This window comes from Apodemus sylvaticus, chromosome 14, assembly GCF_947179515.1.
Source record: "Apodemus sylvaticus chromosome 14, mApoSyl1.1, whole genome shotgun sequence".
Classification (NCBI taxonomy): domain Eukaryota; kingdom Metazoa; phylum Chordata; class Mammalia; order Rodentia; family Muridae; genus Apodemus; species Apodemus sylvaticus.
Genome location: NC_067485.1, coordinates 402,870 through 416,533, shown reverse-complemented (window position 1 = coordinate 416,533; position 13,664 = coordinate 402,870). Strand labels below are relative to the sequence as shown.

Here is a 13,664-nt window from a genome sequence, read left to right as displayed (position 1 = left end):
CAAGCTCAAGTTCATTCTCAGCTACAGAGTGGGTTTGGGGACATCCTTATCACACAAGTCCCTGTCACCAATCAGATAACCAGCCAAAACCAAAGTAAAAGTCTGCTGAGGAACTGAATGTGACTATGTATAAACTCCAGTCCTTGAAAAGCTGAAACAAAAGAATAGCTTACAAGGTCAGGGATAGCCTGGGCTATATGGTGAGACCCAGCTTAGCTTAGGCTATAAAGTGATACTTGTGTTAAACAAAACATAAATGCCACTTGATGTGAACAAAGCTAAAGGTTAGGGACAGGCAGCAGATTACAGATGTATATATTTCCAGGTAGGAAAAAACTACCTGGAAAGTTGGTGGATGCTGGATGTTCAGAGTTCAGTGGATGGCTGGTGAGAGAACAAAACCTAGAAAAGAAGTGTAGTTGTCTGTGAAATCTTGGCCAAAAGCTTCAATAACTTCAGAAAAGTAAATGGAATAGCCCACTAACCCAGGAGGTTTGAAGTTGTAAGTTTGTATATACATGTTTTATCTGTTAGTTTTGTGATTCAGCCTGTCCCTCTGATTAAGAACACTAAATGTTAAGTGAAGCAAAGTTCACAAAAGTAAATGTATGGGGAAATAATTTTGTTCTATAGCTGAATTAGAACAAAAATTCTGTAGAGAAGAAATATTATATTTGAGCAGTGGTTCTCAACCTTCCTAATGCTGTGACTCTTTAATACAGTTCTTCATGTTGCAGTGACTCCCAAACCATAAAATCACTTTGTTTCTACTTCATAACTGTAATTTTGCTACTGTTATGACTCATAATATAAATATCTGACATGCAGGTTATCTGATATTTGACCCCTATGAAAGGCTCATTTGATAGCCAAAGGGGTCATAACCCACAGCTTTGAGACTGCTATGTTAGAGGGAGGACATTTGAGCTGCTGAGGCTAAATATCTGGGCCAAAGCAAAACTTCCCAGCATAGTTTTGGACGTTTTAGTCTGGAGAATTGATGGAGTCCAATTCAAGAGTTGCAAACACTAAAGAGTGGGTTGGCATCCAGATTACAGAGGTAACACAAAAGTTCCATGAGGAACATAACGTGAGATCAGGAGGGAAGGGTAGAAATGGAGCAGCAGTCTCAAGCAGAAGTCAGTGATTTGGCTTGGAGGAGGGGGAGGGAGGAGCTGAGGAATCACCCTTCTCTCTGTCCTCACAAACCCTCTATGACTCTCCCTTGCTCTGTGATGCAGACCTAGGCCTACAGTGAAGCCCATGCAACTTCAGAACTCAGATACTTCAGGCATCCATGTGACTCAGTCTATGGAGAACATCCTCTCTTTTCTAAATAGATCATGGTCAGGCTTTGGATCGGCATTCTTGGATACTGGCTGCAATTACATCTTTCTGAGTGGAGTGGGGTCTATTCTTCTTTACCTATGGTATTTGATATTGAAACCATTCTTCCCACTACCTTGGAAAAGTCAGGACATCAAAAAGGTGAGGATATATGATGAACCCTCAAGAGATATTTTTATTGGTATACTATAGAACTCAATGAGTCCTGGATTAGTACTAGATGAAGTTGTCTCAGAGACCTGACTGAAATGGGATGCTGGGGAGAAAAAATAACATTGCTATTCTAGGGCATGAGTCCTGGCTTGGGAAGAATACAGAGAGGACTAAAGTTTCCACTTAAATTCAAAGGAGAATAGCTTCTCCTGATGAGCTCCTAAATGAACATCCCAGGGCTAATTCTCACCCTGCCTGTACATTTACCTGTCCTCTAGGTTGAGCTGGTCAACCTAGAGTGCTGACTTGATGACTCTGAGTAGAACCTGAAATCCGAGCTTTGTCCCACTGGACAACGGTGTTTCCAAAAAAAGCATAGATATTGCTGCTGTCCTCGTATTTCTGAATGATAATCCCAAGTATGGCTCTTACAGAAAAAAAAAATCCTCCTTTGATTTCCCAAAGAAGGAAAAACAAAACATCAGGCCACCTCCAAAAGTTAATTTAAGAAAGAACTAAATTTCATTAACTGAACAAATGTCGTAATATTCTTGGTTTATGAAATCTGGGATTATTCAGAAGATAAACATGAGGAAAAAATTCTAACACCTTGTTCATTTCTCTGTGTCCACAGTGCCAGGGCATAGCTAACAAAGGAAGGAGGAGGTCACTTAAAGGTAGGTATCTATCTGTTGGATCTCTTCTTACCAGTTTCCCATTCTGTCATTTCCATAAGGTCCTAGGTCTATGATCTGAGGACGTAAAGTTGCCAGATAGTCAACTGACAAGAAATAGTCCTCAAAGGAGAGACTCACAGGAAGGCAGCATGAAAAACATGCCAGAGTCAATTCTCTCTCTCTGCACTCCTGTGGACATGAAGCTGCCACACACCATCAGGATAGTGGGTTCCACATATGCAATGAGCACTGGTTATATCCAGGGAGTACTATGTGTTTGTTTGTTTGTTTGTTTGTTTGTTTGTTTGTTTGGTTGGTTGGTTGGTTGGTTGATTGGTTGGTTGTTTTGGAGCCACACATTCCTGCCTCCTGATATGATACACATGCTTAACACCTAGGTGCAAATATACCTCTGAGGAAACCAAGACTTGTGTGCTTTACATGGCATTTTAAGTATCATTACATGGGATAATGTAGATAAAGATACTTTTTATATAAAGTCACATAACATGCAAGTCATCTTAATATTTATTTATTTATTTATTTATCTAATGTATATGAGTACACTGTAGCTGTACTGATGGCTGTGAGCCATCATGTGGCTGCATGGGAATTCTGAATTCAGGACCTCTGCTTGCTCCCATTTACCCCACTCACTTCCGCCTAAAGAAGATTTATTGTTACATCTAAGTACACTATAGCTGTCTTCAGACACACCAGAAGAGGGCTTTAGATCTCTTTATGTATGGTTGTGAGTCATCATGTGGTTACTGGAATTTGAACTTGGGACCTTTGGAAGAGCAGTCCATGCTCTTAACCGCTGAACCATCTCTCCAGTCCCATTTGAGTCCTCTTAATGACAATTTGACCTTGTTTACTTCTTGTTGATACTTTCAGACTTTAATAGCCTAAGTATTTTCCTTTAAAATGACTATTGTTTGATATTTCTTTCTTCCCTACAACTAATACTTCTGCTTTCCTAGGGTGTAGAACTACCCAGAGAAAAACACAGGAGCAGAGGAAACTGCTGTCTGTTGTGCAAAGGTGATTATTCTCTTTTTCCTGGGCCTCATTTTCTTATGATCAAAGCATCATAGAGACTCAGCATAGCTTGCTCTTGTCAAGGGAAAGGCATCCAAAGGGACAAGTACACAAATGAGAAGCATGAAGAGAGTTTATAGCATCTCTAGAAGCCATGGGTGTCATTATATATATATATATATTATTATAGCATTATATATATATATATGCTCTTCAAATATCTCCATCACAGCTAAGCAAGAAGGCCCTTTTCAATGCTGGTCTTTACAACAGAATTGAAATTTCTATCTTCCACAGCCCCCTAGGTGAGCTGTATGATTCCTCCAACTTTCCGCAACTACTATTTCCAGATCCCTTCTGTGGTGTGTGTAATGGAGCAACTGCTAAGATCAGTCGTCTGCTTTGTCAGGCCACCCTCCAAGATGGTGCTGCCTCTATATCCAGTATGGACTCCACATTTTCTGCGACTGAGACATCACTGACTTTATCCCTTTCTCTCCCAGAAAATGCTGTAGGATATTCAATTTCAGACCCTACATATGAGCCTTCTCTGCAGTCTTCCTCCATTATTTTACCTCATCAGAGTGTGCACCTGGAAGACATACTTTCTGCCTCACCACTGGATGACACTGTACTATCAGAGTCTATTCCTCCTGTGAATGCCAAATCCCTACTGGACCATGATTCTCTCCATCCATTTGCCTCTTTGCCTCTTCCACAATATGCCACTCAGGAAACAGAACTGCTTCTCCAACCAACAGCTATTCTCTCTCTGGTAGGCATTCCTGGGGAGCTTTTTACTGATGTCCCAATAAACAACAGCATTTACAGTTCAAGTCATGCAGTGTCAGAATTTATCCAGCAGCAGACTGATACAGGCAACTCTTCCCAGTTGGAGCCAGCACACTCAGTTAACCAAGAGCTTCTTGATCTCCATTCTTCTGAATCCTATTTATGGGGAAACACCACAACCTACCTCAAATTGCCTGGAAACCTTCACTTTTCCAGTTTTGGTACTGTGGCACTACTTGAGACACAAGATGGAAGGAAGGCTGATTCACTTAAAACTTGGGGGAAAACCTCGGAGTTTGATCATCAGAACTTGGCAGTTTCCCATCCTTTGGGGAGCAGCAAAGAGAGACTTCACATACCCCAGCAGCTGTCTTATTCCAAGACCTCTGAAGATCAGCTAGAGGATAAACACACCCAATTCTTCTGTGGACTCCCTTCTCTACACAGTGAGTCCATGAACTCTATTGCTACTGTGTTGACTGAGAGTTCCCTGACCTCTAGATGCTTCAACAGATTCTCAGATTCCCCAGTACTTACCCACCATGCACCTCTGCCCTTGCCTGAAAGTCAGCTACATAACTTGTCCCAAAGTCTGTCCCAATCTCAGTCCCAACTTGTACCTCAAGTCAATCCCCAGGTCCAGCTTCAACCCCCAATTCTAGTGCTGTCACCGTCTCATTCCCAACTCAGAATCTGTGGGGTGTATTTTCACAATCCCCAGGATGAGGCACAACTTCTTGAGCCATCTGCAATCCACTGTCTGGAATACAACATCTTGAAAAAGAAACAGGAAAGAGTATGGGGTTTACTCACTGTAGTCAAAAAGTCCCAGCAAAAATTTTGTCCCCCACCTCCCAATCCCTCATTGGTCAGTCAGCCCTCTAAGACCCATGTTCCAAGGTCTATCTCTTTTGAAAACTGTCTTATCACCAGTGAGCTCCGGAAGAAATTTGAGCACCACCTCCGAAAGAGGCTCATCCTACAACGCTGGGGCCTGCCCAAGAGGATCCGTGAGTCTTTGTTATGGAAGAATCCTCAGGCAGAACTTCCAGAGTCACCCTCATCCAAAAGCAACTATGGGCTTTCATGGATTCCTTTCTTTAAGCAACAGTGCAGGAAAGACCTACACAACATTGTATTGAGCCAACCTGGAAACTTCCCAGCAAAGCAATTAGAGAAGAAACTGTTGAAAGCAAAGAGATATAGCCTAGATACTGTTGAAAACCAGAAGACATGGAGTATCACTAAGGGCACTCTAGATAATAGCCTGCAGTCTGGCTGTGAGACAAACCTACAATGCCACTCAGACATTCTTTCATGCAAACTCTCAGAGACCTCAGAGGTGAGCCAATGTCAGAAAAAACTTGAAATTTCTATGAAAGAACATTGGACCATGCATCTCAATAAAACCAATGAGAATCAGATAACTAGCACTATGTCCAAATCAAGGCATGGCCCTTTCCCTTTTACCTCTTATGTGAACAAGGAAGACCGCAAGGCCCAGAAGTCTTCTGATAACAAGGATGGGTATATAAAGACCATATCTACAGTGAAAAAAGTCTGTCATGCAACAGACATCCTTTGACAACACCAGCCTGGAAGAGTAAAAGGGCAATAGACATAGCTCAGATATGCCCAGAATGTTGGCTGAGGTCGACCCCGTGCCATTGGGTAAGAGACTAAATTCTGGCAAAACAGTCCAGTACCCTCAAGAAACAAAGATGACTGGCAAAAAAGTATTTGTATCCAATAAGGTTTGTAAGGGAGGGCATCTCAGTAGTCTTCAACCATGATCTACCAAGATCTTGAATACCAGCCAGTCTAAAAGTGCTCAAGGGGCAGATGTGAATACAACAAAAGCACAAAATACACTGTTAGTTGGAAGGGCCTGAAGAGATTATCAGGTCCCCAGGAAAGTCAGGCATCTGACTTTAATGGTCAGGTGTCCAGGGAAGAGAAACTTAAATCAGAAAGCAGTCAACCCATCAAAGCTCTATGGCCCCAAAATGACATGCTTTCTGTCTCAGATAAATTCACTTACAAACTGTTACTCATTTGTGACCAGAGCCTTTCCAAGTGGACCCATGAATAACACTCAGGTGCATCAGGTTCACTTGTTCACAGCAGAGTTTAATGCAGAATAGCAACAGGAGCCCTTAATGCTTCCATATGTCTTAGACAAGTGCCAGAACAAAGGACTTCCCTCCTACAGCCTGCAAAACAGGAGAGCTTGGTGCGGGTGATGCTTTTATTGGTCAAAAGAAATGGATAGGAGACAGTGACAGACAGATCCATACAATTCCAGAAATTCATGGCTTTACAGAAGAAGCTACTGTGTTAGAGGCAGCACCCATCCATGCCCCCACAGTAGCCAGAGATTCACCAATCTCATCTGTAGGTACCTTCAGTTGCAACCCTGAATTGTAGACTCTCTGCCAGGAAGCACATCTCAATTTTACAACATAAAATTCTTTTCCTGAATTTCTCCCAGAAAAAAAATCTCTCCCAAAATCAGTACTCCATCCTTTATTGACAATACTGATTATCCCCAATAAATGTTCAGATAAAGTGTTTATGTATGTGTGTGCTTTCTCCATGTGACATGGCTTTCAGGTAACATGGAGCATGTGCTCAGAAAAAAAGACAAGTCAGTTTGCTCTCTCTTATTTCCTTGATGGGCTTCTGAAGTATGACTTGATTTCCTGAGGCTCATTTTGAAGAATGGGTCTGATATGTTGAGAGAGAACTTTCACTCTCTGGTGATTTGTAGAGGCGCACTGCTTCACACCTCTTAACTTAGCCTTATTGCCAATATATAGCAGCCTGTATCTTCTCCCTCATTGACTTTTGTATCCTTAAGAGCAGAGGTCTTCTTACTATGTTGTGCCACCTACAAAGAACAAGTACATGTGTGAGATTTTTTGGGTGATTTTGTAATTTTTAATGTTTAGAATTTAATACCATGTACTTTGATCATTTTCACTCCCACTCCTCTTCCTAACTCCTCCCATATATGTTGTGCGGCTTTGAGGGGGAGAAGCTGTGAAGCCATAACACAGCATAACTTCTTAATTCTGGCCCACAAGGAAACAGCTAAAGGGGAGAGTGGCCTTATTTCTCCAGGCTTAGGACATGATCTTTTTTAAATGATCTGCAAGGGGATCATTGTTAGGAAGAAGCCCGTTAACAGCTTTTAGAATATCTGCCCTATGAACCAACAAAAAGCCCAGTAATAATGAGTATTTTTGCCTATTGTCCTACTTAAGTTGGTTATATAGCTTAAATCTTATAAGATCTTTTGTTATAGTCAAAAATTGAAAACCACATTCATTGAAATTGTATAAAATATGAGTGTCCATTTTTTCCTTAATTTTCTTTCTTTTTTATTTTATTTATTTATTTTTATTTTATTTCTTTGAGGCTTATGATGAGGCATTTATTAAATACAGCTTTTACTATACTGGAGATCTCAAGAGATACTTTGTCTTTGTAATGTTTTATAAAAACAAAGGTACACACACACAAAGTTTTAAACTCAGGCAAACAAAACCTAGCCTTAAAATGTGTACTTAAGTAATCAGACCTCTACTTATGTTTGTATTATGGGTGTTCTTATGAACAGGCTGGGCTGTGGGCCTACATCTGAAATCACATTTATAACCCCTGATTCTTAAACCCAGCTCCAGTACTAAAATGCATGTTGCAGCATGTTTCTGAAATTCTCCACATCCTTCAGGAATGAAGAGCTCCCTGCAAGGAAGAGGAATGACATTTGGAAAACAGGAACTGTCTGTGCACCTTGCAAGGTTATACCCCTCTTCATTTCTGTCACCAAATCTTAGAACTTGGGGCCAGGTGGAGACTAAAGGCTGGTGGCTAACCAGTTAGCTAAGGCCACTTTCCCTGGAGGAGTGAACAAGGCAGGTGAAAAGTCCCAAAAAGCTGAGAAGCGATGACTGCCACCTGTCCTAGGTCCAAGTGTGACCAGGGTACACAGCAGGGATGGATTTATTTTTCCTTATTTTTTATCTGATCTGTTTCCTTAACTGTTTTGACTCTGATTCATAGGGACATTACCTATATATTTTAGGCTACAAATAGCTTTGCTTATTTTGTTCATTATTTGTGCTATATTTAAATGCCTTAATATTTAAGAAAACAAACATATGTATATTTCTTCGAGCTACAATGTTAGACTGCCCTGCCATGATCCTAAGGCCTATCTTGACCTTTACCTTGAGAGTTTCATTTCTCTGACTAGAAAGGTAAAGCATGCAATCCTTCAGGAAATCTATATCATCTATCCCTGTGATGGTTTGTATATGCTTGGCCCAGGGAGGTATAGCCTTGTTGGAGTAGGTGTGTCATTGTGGAGGTGGTCCTTAATCCCCTTGTCTTGGCTGCCTGAAAGTCAGTCTTCTGCTAGCTGCCTTCGGAACAAGAGGTGGAACTCTCAACTTCTCTAGCCCTACATCTGCCTGGATGCTGCCATGCTCCTGCCTTGATGATAATGGATTGCACCTCTGATCCTGTAAGCCAGCCCCAATTAAATGTCATCCTTATGAAAGTTGCCTTGGTCATGGTTTCTGTTCACAGTGGTAAAACCCTAAGACAATGCCTGATCCCACAAATGTCTTAGTCAGGAACTTATAAGTGACTAAGCCAAGTAGACATTCTTGAGAGTAGATTTATATGAATGTTACTTCTAAATATCTTTTCTTTTCAGTTAAAAATTTATGGTGCAAACTGAACATACTCAGAAGCATTTCTGTTTACTTTAATCATTTATGTATTCTAAGACTTTGAACTAAATGCCCCCCAAAATAAATCTACAATAGCTTAAGATCAATATGCTTAAGAATTGGCCTATCCACATTTGAGTACAAATGGCATCCCATAGTAAAATCCCATGCTTCTTCTATTTAGGGGGAAAACATTGTTTTGGGAATCATTCCTATTCCTTACTCACCTCACTTGCTGCAGACAAGTTTGCTCTACTTTTTTGACATCATGGCTGTGCCTATTTTAGCTTTGTATTCACCAAGTTTTGAATTCACCTACTCAATTGCATTTGGTCACATTCCCAGCACCATCTCTCACTGAAGTCGGTTCATTTCATTTCACTCCAAAGTATGACCAAACTTTACTTTGGCAATATGAATAGTTACCATTACATCATCATGGAGGACAGGGCTAATTATAGATCTTTCTAGTCTTCCTCTCTGGTGATACCCCCATTATCTAGCAAGCCTAATCCCAGGTTCACTGACACTATACTATAATATCTCCCAGAGTTGATATCTAATGCTCATTCCCAGGATATGTCAGATTAAGCCTTTATTTACTAGAAATATGAGGCTTGGGCAGCAGGCTGTAGGTAGTGTTGTAACTCAACAGACTCCTCAGGGTCTGAGTTCAGGTGCACAACTCCTCAGCACACAGCTTGACAAAAGATTGATGCAAGAGCATGAGGTTTTTTGTTCCACGTACGTGGGGTCACTCATCCTCACAGGGAGAGTTTGCCCAGAACACAGAAAGCAGACATCCATGTACTCATGTACGTGGGGTTGCTCAGCCATGCAGGCAGAGTCAACCCCGAACACAGAAAGCATGCATCTTTTATACCCTATTTGCAAGGGTTGTGGATTACTATGAGTAATATGTTTTTAAATTTACAGGTCAAGAGAGATTTTTGCCATAAGATTGTTGATAGTTTGTGGCTTTCCCTGGGACCCAGCAGCAGGAGGGGCTGGGGTGGGGGTGATTCAGGAAACTGTTATTTTTATTTTGTCTTGTCTTGGTCAGAATGGTCAGAATAGCTTGGTCACTTTGTACGTTAAAACTTTATGTTCTCAAAAAACTCTGCTCTCTAGCTACCAGCAAAGGTCAGGAGCCTGTCAGCTCTTCAGCCAGGCTGATCACTGTTTCTTTTTTTTCCATATTCTTTGTTGACATTCCAAATGCTTTCCCTTTCCTGGTTCCCCCTCTTCCTTCTGCCCATTCCCCAATCACCACCCCCTACCATGTCTCTGTCCTTGTACTCCCCTAAAATGCTGGATCAAGCCATTCCAGGACCAGGGCCCTCTCCTTCCTTCTTCTTGGGAATCATTTGATATGCTAATTAGGTCTCGAATATTCATAACCTTTGGGATAATTATTATCTACTTATCAGTGATTGCATTCCATGTGTATTCTTTTGGAAAATAGGATGATATTTTCCAGTTCTAACTATTTGCCTAAAAATTTCATGAATTCATTGTTTTTAATTGCTGAGTAGAATTCCATTGTGTAAATATACCACATTTTCTGTATCAATTCCTCCATTGAGAAATATCTGGGTTCTTTTCAGCTTCTGCCTATTATAAATAAGGCTGCTATGAACATAGCGGAGCATGAGTCCTTGTTGCGTGCCGGGAAATCCTCAGGGTATATGCCTAGGAGTGGTATAGCAGGGTCCTCAGGAAGTGTCATGCCCACTTTTCTGAGGAACCACCAGACTGATTTCCAGAGTGGTTGTACCATCTTACAATCCCACCAGCAGTGGAGGAGTGTTCCTCTTTCTCCACATCCTCATCAACACCTGATGTCTCCTGAGTTTTTAACCTTAGCCATTCTGACTGGTGTGAGGTGAAATCTCAGGGTTGTTTTGATTTGCATTTCCCTAATGACTAATGATATCTAACATTTCTTAAGGTGCTTCTCAGCCATCCGAATTTCTTCAGGTGAAAATTCTTTGTTTAGCTCTGTATCCCATTTTTTAGTAGGGTTATTTGGTTCTCTGGAATCTAACTTCTTGAGTTCTTTGTATATATTGGATATTAACCCTGTCAGATGTAGGGTTGGAGAAGAACTTTTCCCAATTTGTTGGTAGCTGTTTCATCATTTTGACAGTGTCCTTGCCTTACAGAAAATTTGTAATTTTATGAGGTCCCATTTGTCAATTCTTGATCTTAGAACATAAGCTATTAGTGTTCTGTTCATGAACTTTTCCCGTGTGCCCATGTCCTCAAGGGTCTTTGCCAGTTTCTTTTCTATTAGTTTCAGTGTGTCTGGATTTATATGGAGATCCTTGATCCACTTGGAGTTGAGCTTAGTACAAGGAGATAAGAATGGATCAATTCGCATTCTTCTGCATGCTGACCTCCATTGAACCAGCACCATTTGTTGAAAAGGCTATCTTTTTTCTACTGGATGTTTTCCTCTCCTTTGTCAAAGATCAAGTGACCATAGGTGTCTGGGTTCATTTCTGGGTCTTCAATCCTATCCATTGATCCACTTGCCTGTCACTGTACCAATACCATGCAGTTTTTAACACTATTGCTCTGTAGTATTGCTTGAGGTCTGGGATACTGATTCCCCCAGAAGTTCTTTTACTGTTGAGAATAGTTTTAGCTATCCTGACTTTGTTGTTACTATGAAGAACTGAATTGGGATTTTGTTGGGGATTGCATTGAATCTGTATATTGCTTTTGGCAAAATGGCCATTTTATCTATATTAATCCTACCAATCCACAAGCATGGAAGTTTTTCCATTTTCTGAGGTCTTCAGTTTCCTTCTTCAGAGACCTGATGTTCTTGTCATACAGATCTTTTATTTGTTTGGTTAGAGTCACCCCAAGATACTTTATATTATTTGTGGCTGTTGTGAAGGGTCTCATTTCCCTAACTTATTTCTCAGCCTGTTTATCCTTTGAGTATAGGAAGGCTACTGATTTGCTTGAGTTGATTTTATAACCATTTTGCTGAAGTTGTTTATCAGGTGTAGGAGTTCTCTGATGGAGTTTTTGGGTCATTTAAGTAGTCTATCATATCACCTGCAAATAGTGATAGTTTGACTGCTTCCTTTCCAATTTGTATCCCTTTGACTTCCTTATGTTGTCTGATTGCTCTAGCTAGAACTTCAAGAACTATATTGAAAAGATATGGAGAGAGAGGCAGCCTTGTCTAGTCCCTGATTTTAGTGGGATTGGTTCAAGTTTCTCTCCATTTAGTTTGATGTTGGCTACCGGTTTGCTGTATATTGCTTTTACTGTGTTTAGGTATGGGCCTTGAATTCCTGTTCTTTCCAAGACTTTTAGCTTGAGAGGATGCTGAATTTTGTCAAATGCTTTTTCAGCATCTAATGAAATGACATGTGGTTATTTTCTTTGAGTTTGTTTATGTAGTGGATTGCATTGACGGATTTCCGTATATTGAACCATCCCTGCATCCCTCAGATGAAGCCTACTTGATCACAGTGGATGATTGTTTTGATGTGTTCTTGGATTCGGTTGGCAAGAATTTTATTGAGTATTTTTGCATCAATATTCGTAAGGAAGACTGGCCTGAAGTTCTCTTTCTTTGTTGGATCTTTGTGTGGTTTTGGTATCAGCATAATTGTGACTTCTTAGAACGAGTTGGGTAATGTTCCTTCTGTTTCTATTTTCTGGAATCGTTTGAAGAGTATTGGTGTTAGGTCTTCTTTGAAGGGCTGATAGAATTCTGCACTAAAACCATCTGGTCCTGTGCGTTTTGGGTTGGAAGGCTTTCTATAGCCCCTTTTATTTCTTTAGGGGTTATGGGACTGTTTAGATGACTTATTTGATCCTGATTTAATTTTGGTATTTGGGGTCTGTCTAGGAAATTGTCCATTTCCTCCATATTCTCCAGTTGTGTTGAGTATAAGCTTTTGTAGTAGGATCTGATTTTTGAATTTTTTTGAATTTTCACAGTTTCTGTTGTTATATCTCCCTACTCATTTCTTATTTTGTTAATTTGGATAATGTCTCTGTGCCCTTTGGTTAGTCTGGCTAAGGGTTTATCTATCTTGTTGATTTTCTCAAAGAACCTGCTCCTGGTTTTGTTGATTCTTTGTATGGTTCTCTTTGTTTCTACTTGATTGATTTCAGCCCTGAGTTTGATGACTTCATGTCTTCTACTCCTCTTGGGGAAATTAGCTTCTTTTTGTTCCAGGGCTTTCAGGTGTGCCATTAAGCTGCTAGTGTATGCTCTCTCCAGTTTCTTTTGGAGGTACTCAGGGCTATGAGTTTTCTTCTTAGCACGGCTATCATTGTGTCCCATATATTTGGGTATGTTGTGCCTTCATTTTCATTAAATTCTAAAATGTCTTTGATTTCTTTCTTTATTTCTTCTTTGACCAAGGTATCATTGAGTAGAGTATTGTTCAGGTTCCATGTGTATGTGGGCTTTCTGTTGTTTTTGTTGCTATTGAAGACCACACTTACTCCATAGTGATCTGATAGGAGGCATGGGATTATTTGATCTTCTTATATTTGTTGAGGTCTGTCTTGTGACCAATTATATGATCGATTTTTGAGAAGGTACCATGAGGTGCTGAGAAAAAGGTATATTCTTTTGCTTTAGGATGAAATGTTCTATATAAATCTCTTAAATCCAATTGGTCCAACGCTTCAATTAGTTTCACTGTGTCCCTGTTTAGTTTCTCTTTTCCTGATCGGTACATTGAGGAGAGTGGAGTGCTGAAGTTATCCACAATTATTGTGTTAAGTGCAATGTGTGCTTTGAGCTTTAGTAAAGTTTGGTGCCCTTGTATTTGGAGCATAGAAGTTCAGAATTGAGAATTCTTTGTCGTGGATTTTTCCTTTGACCAGCAAGAAGTGTCCTTCCATGTCTCTTTCGATGACTTTAGGTTGA

The 13,664-nt window shown here is 40.4% G+C and overlaps 1 protein-coding gene across 1 annotated transcript; it reads left to right on the top strand.

Annotated features, from left to right (window-relative positions):
• The first annotated feature begins 1,311 nt into the window (after positions 1 to 1,311).
• Positions 1,312 to 5,803, top strand: LOC127664415 (spermatogenesis-associated protein 31D4-like). Its single transcript, XM_052156378.1, is given in 5 exon segments — positions 1,312 to 1,488; positions 2,135 to 2,177; positions 3,161 to 3,221; positions 3,516 to 5,562; positions 5,564 to 5,803. Coding segments are annotated over 5 exon segments (2,568 nt in total).
• The last annotated feature ends 7,861 nt before the right edge of the window (positions 5,804 to 13,664 follow it).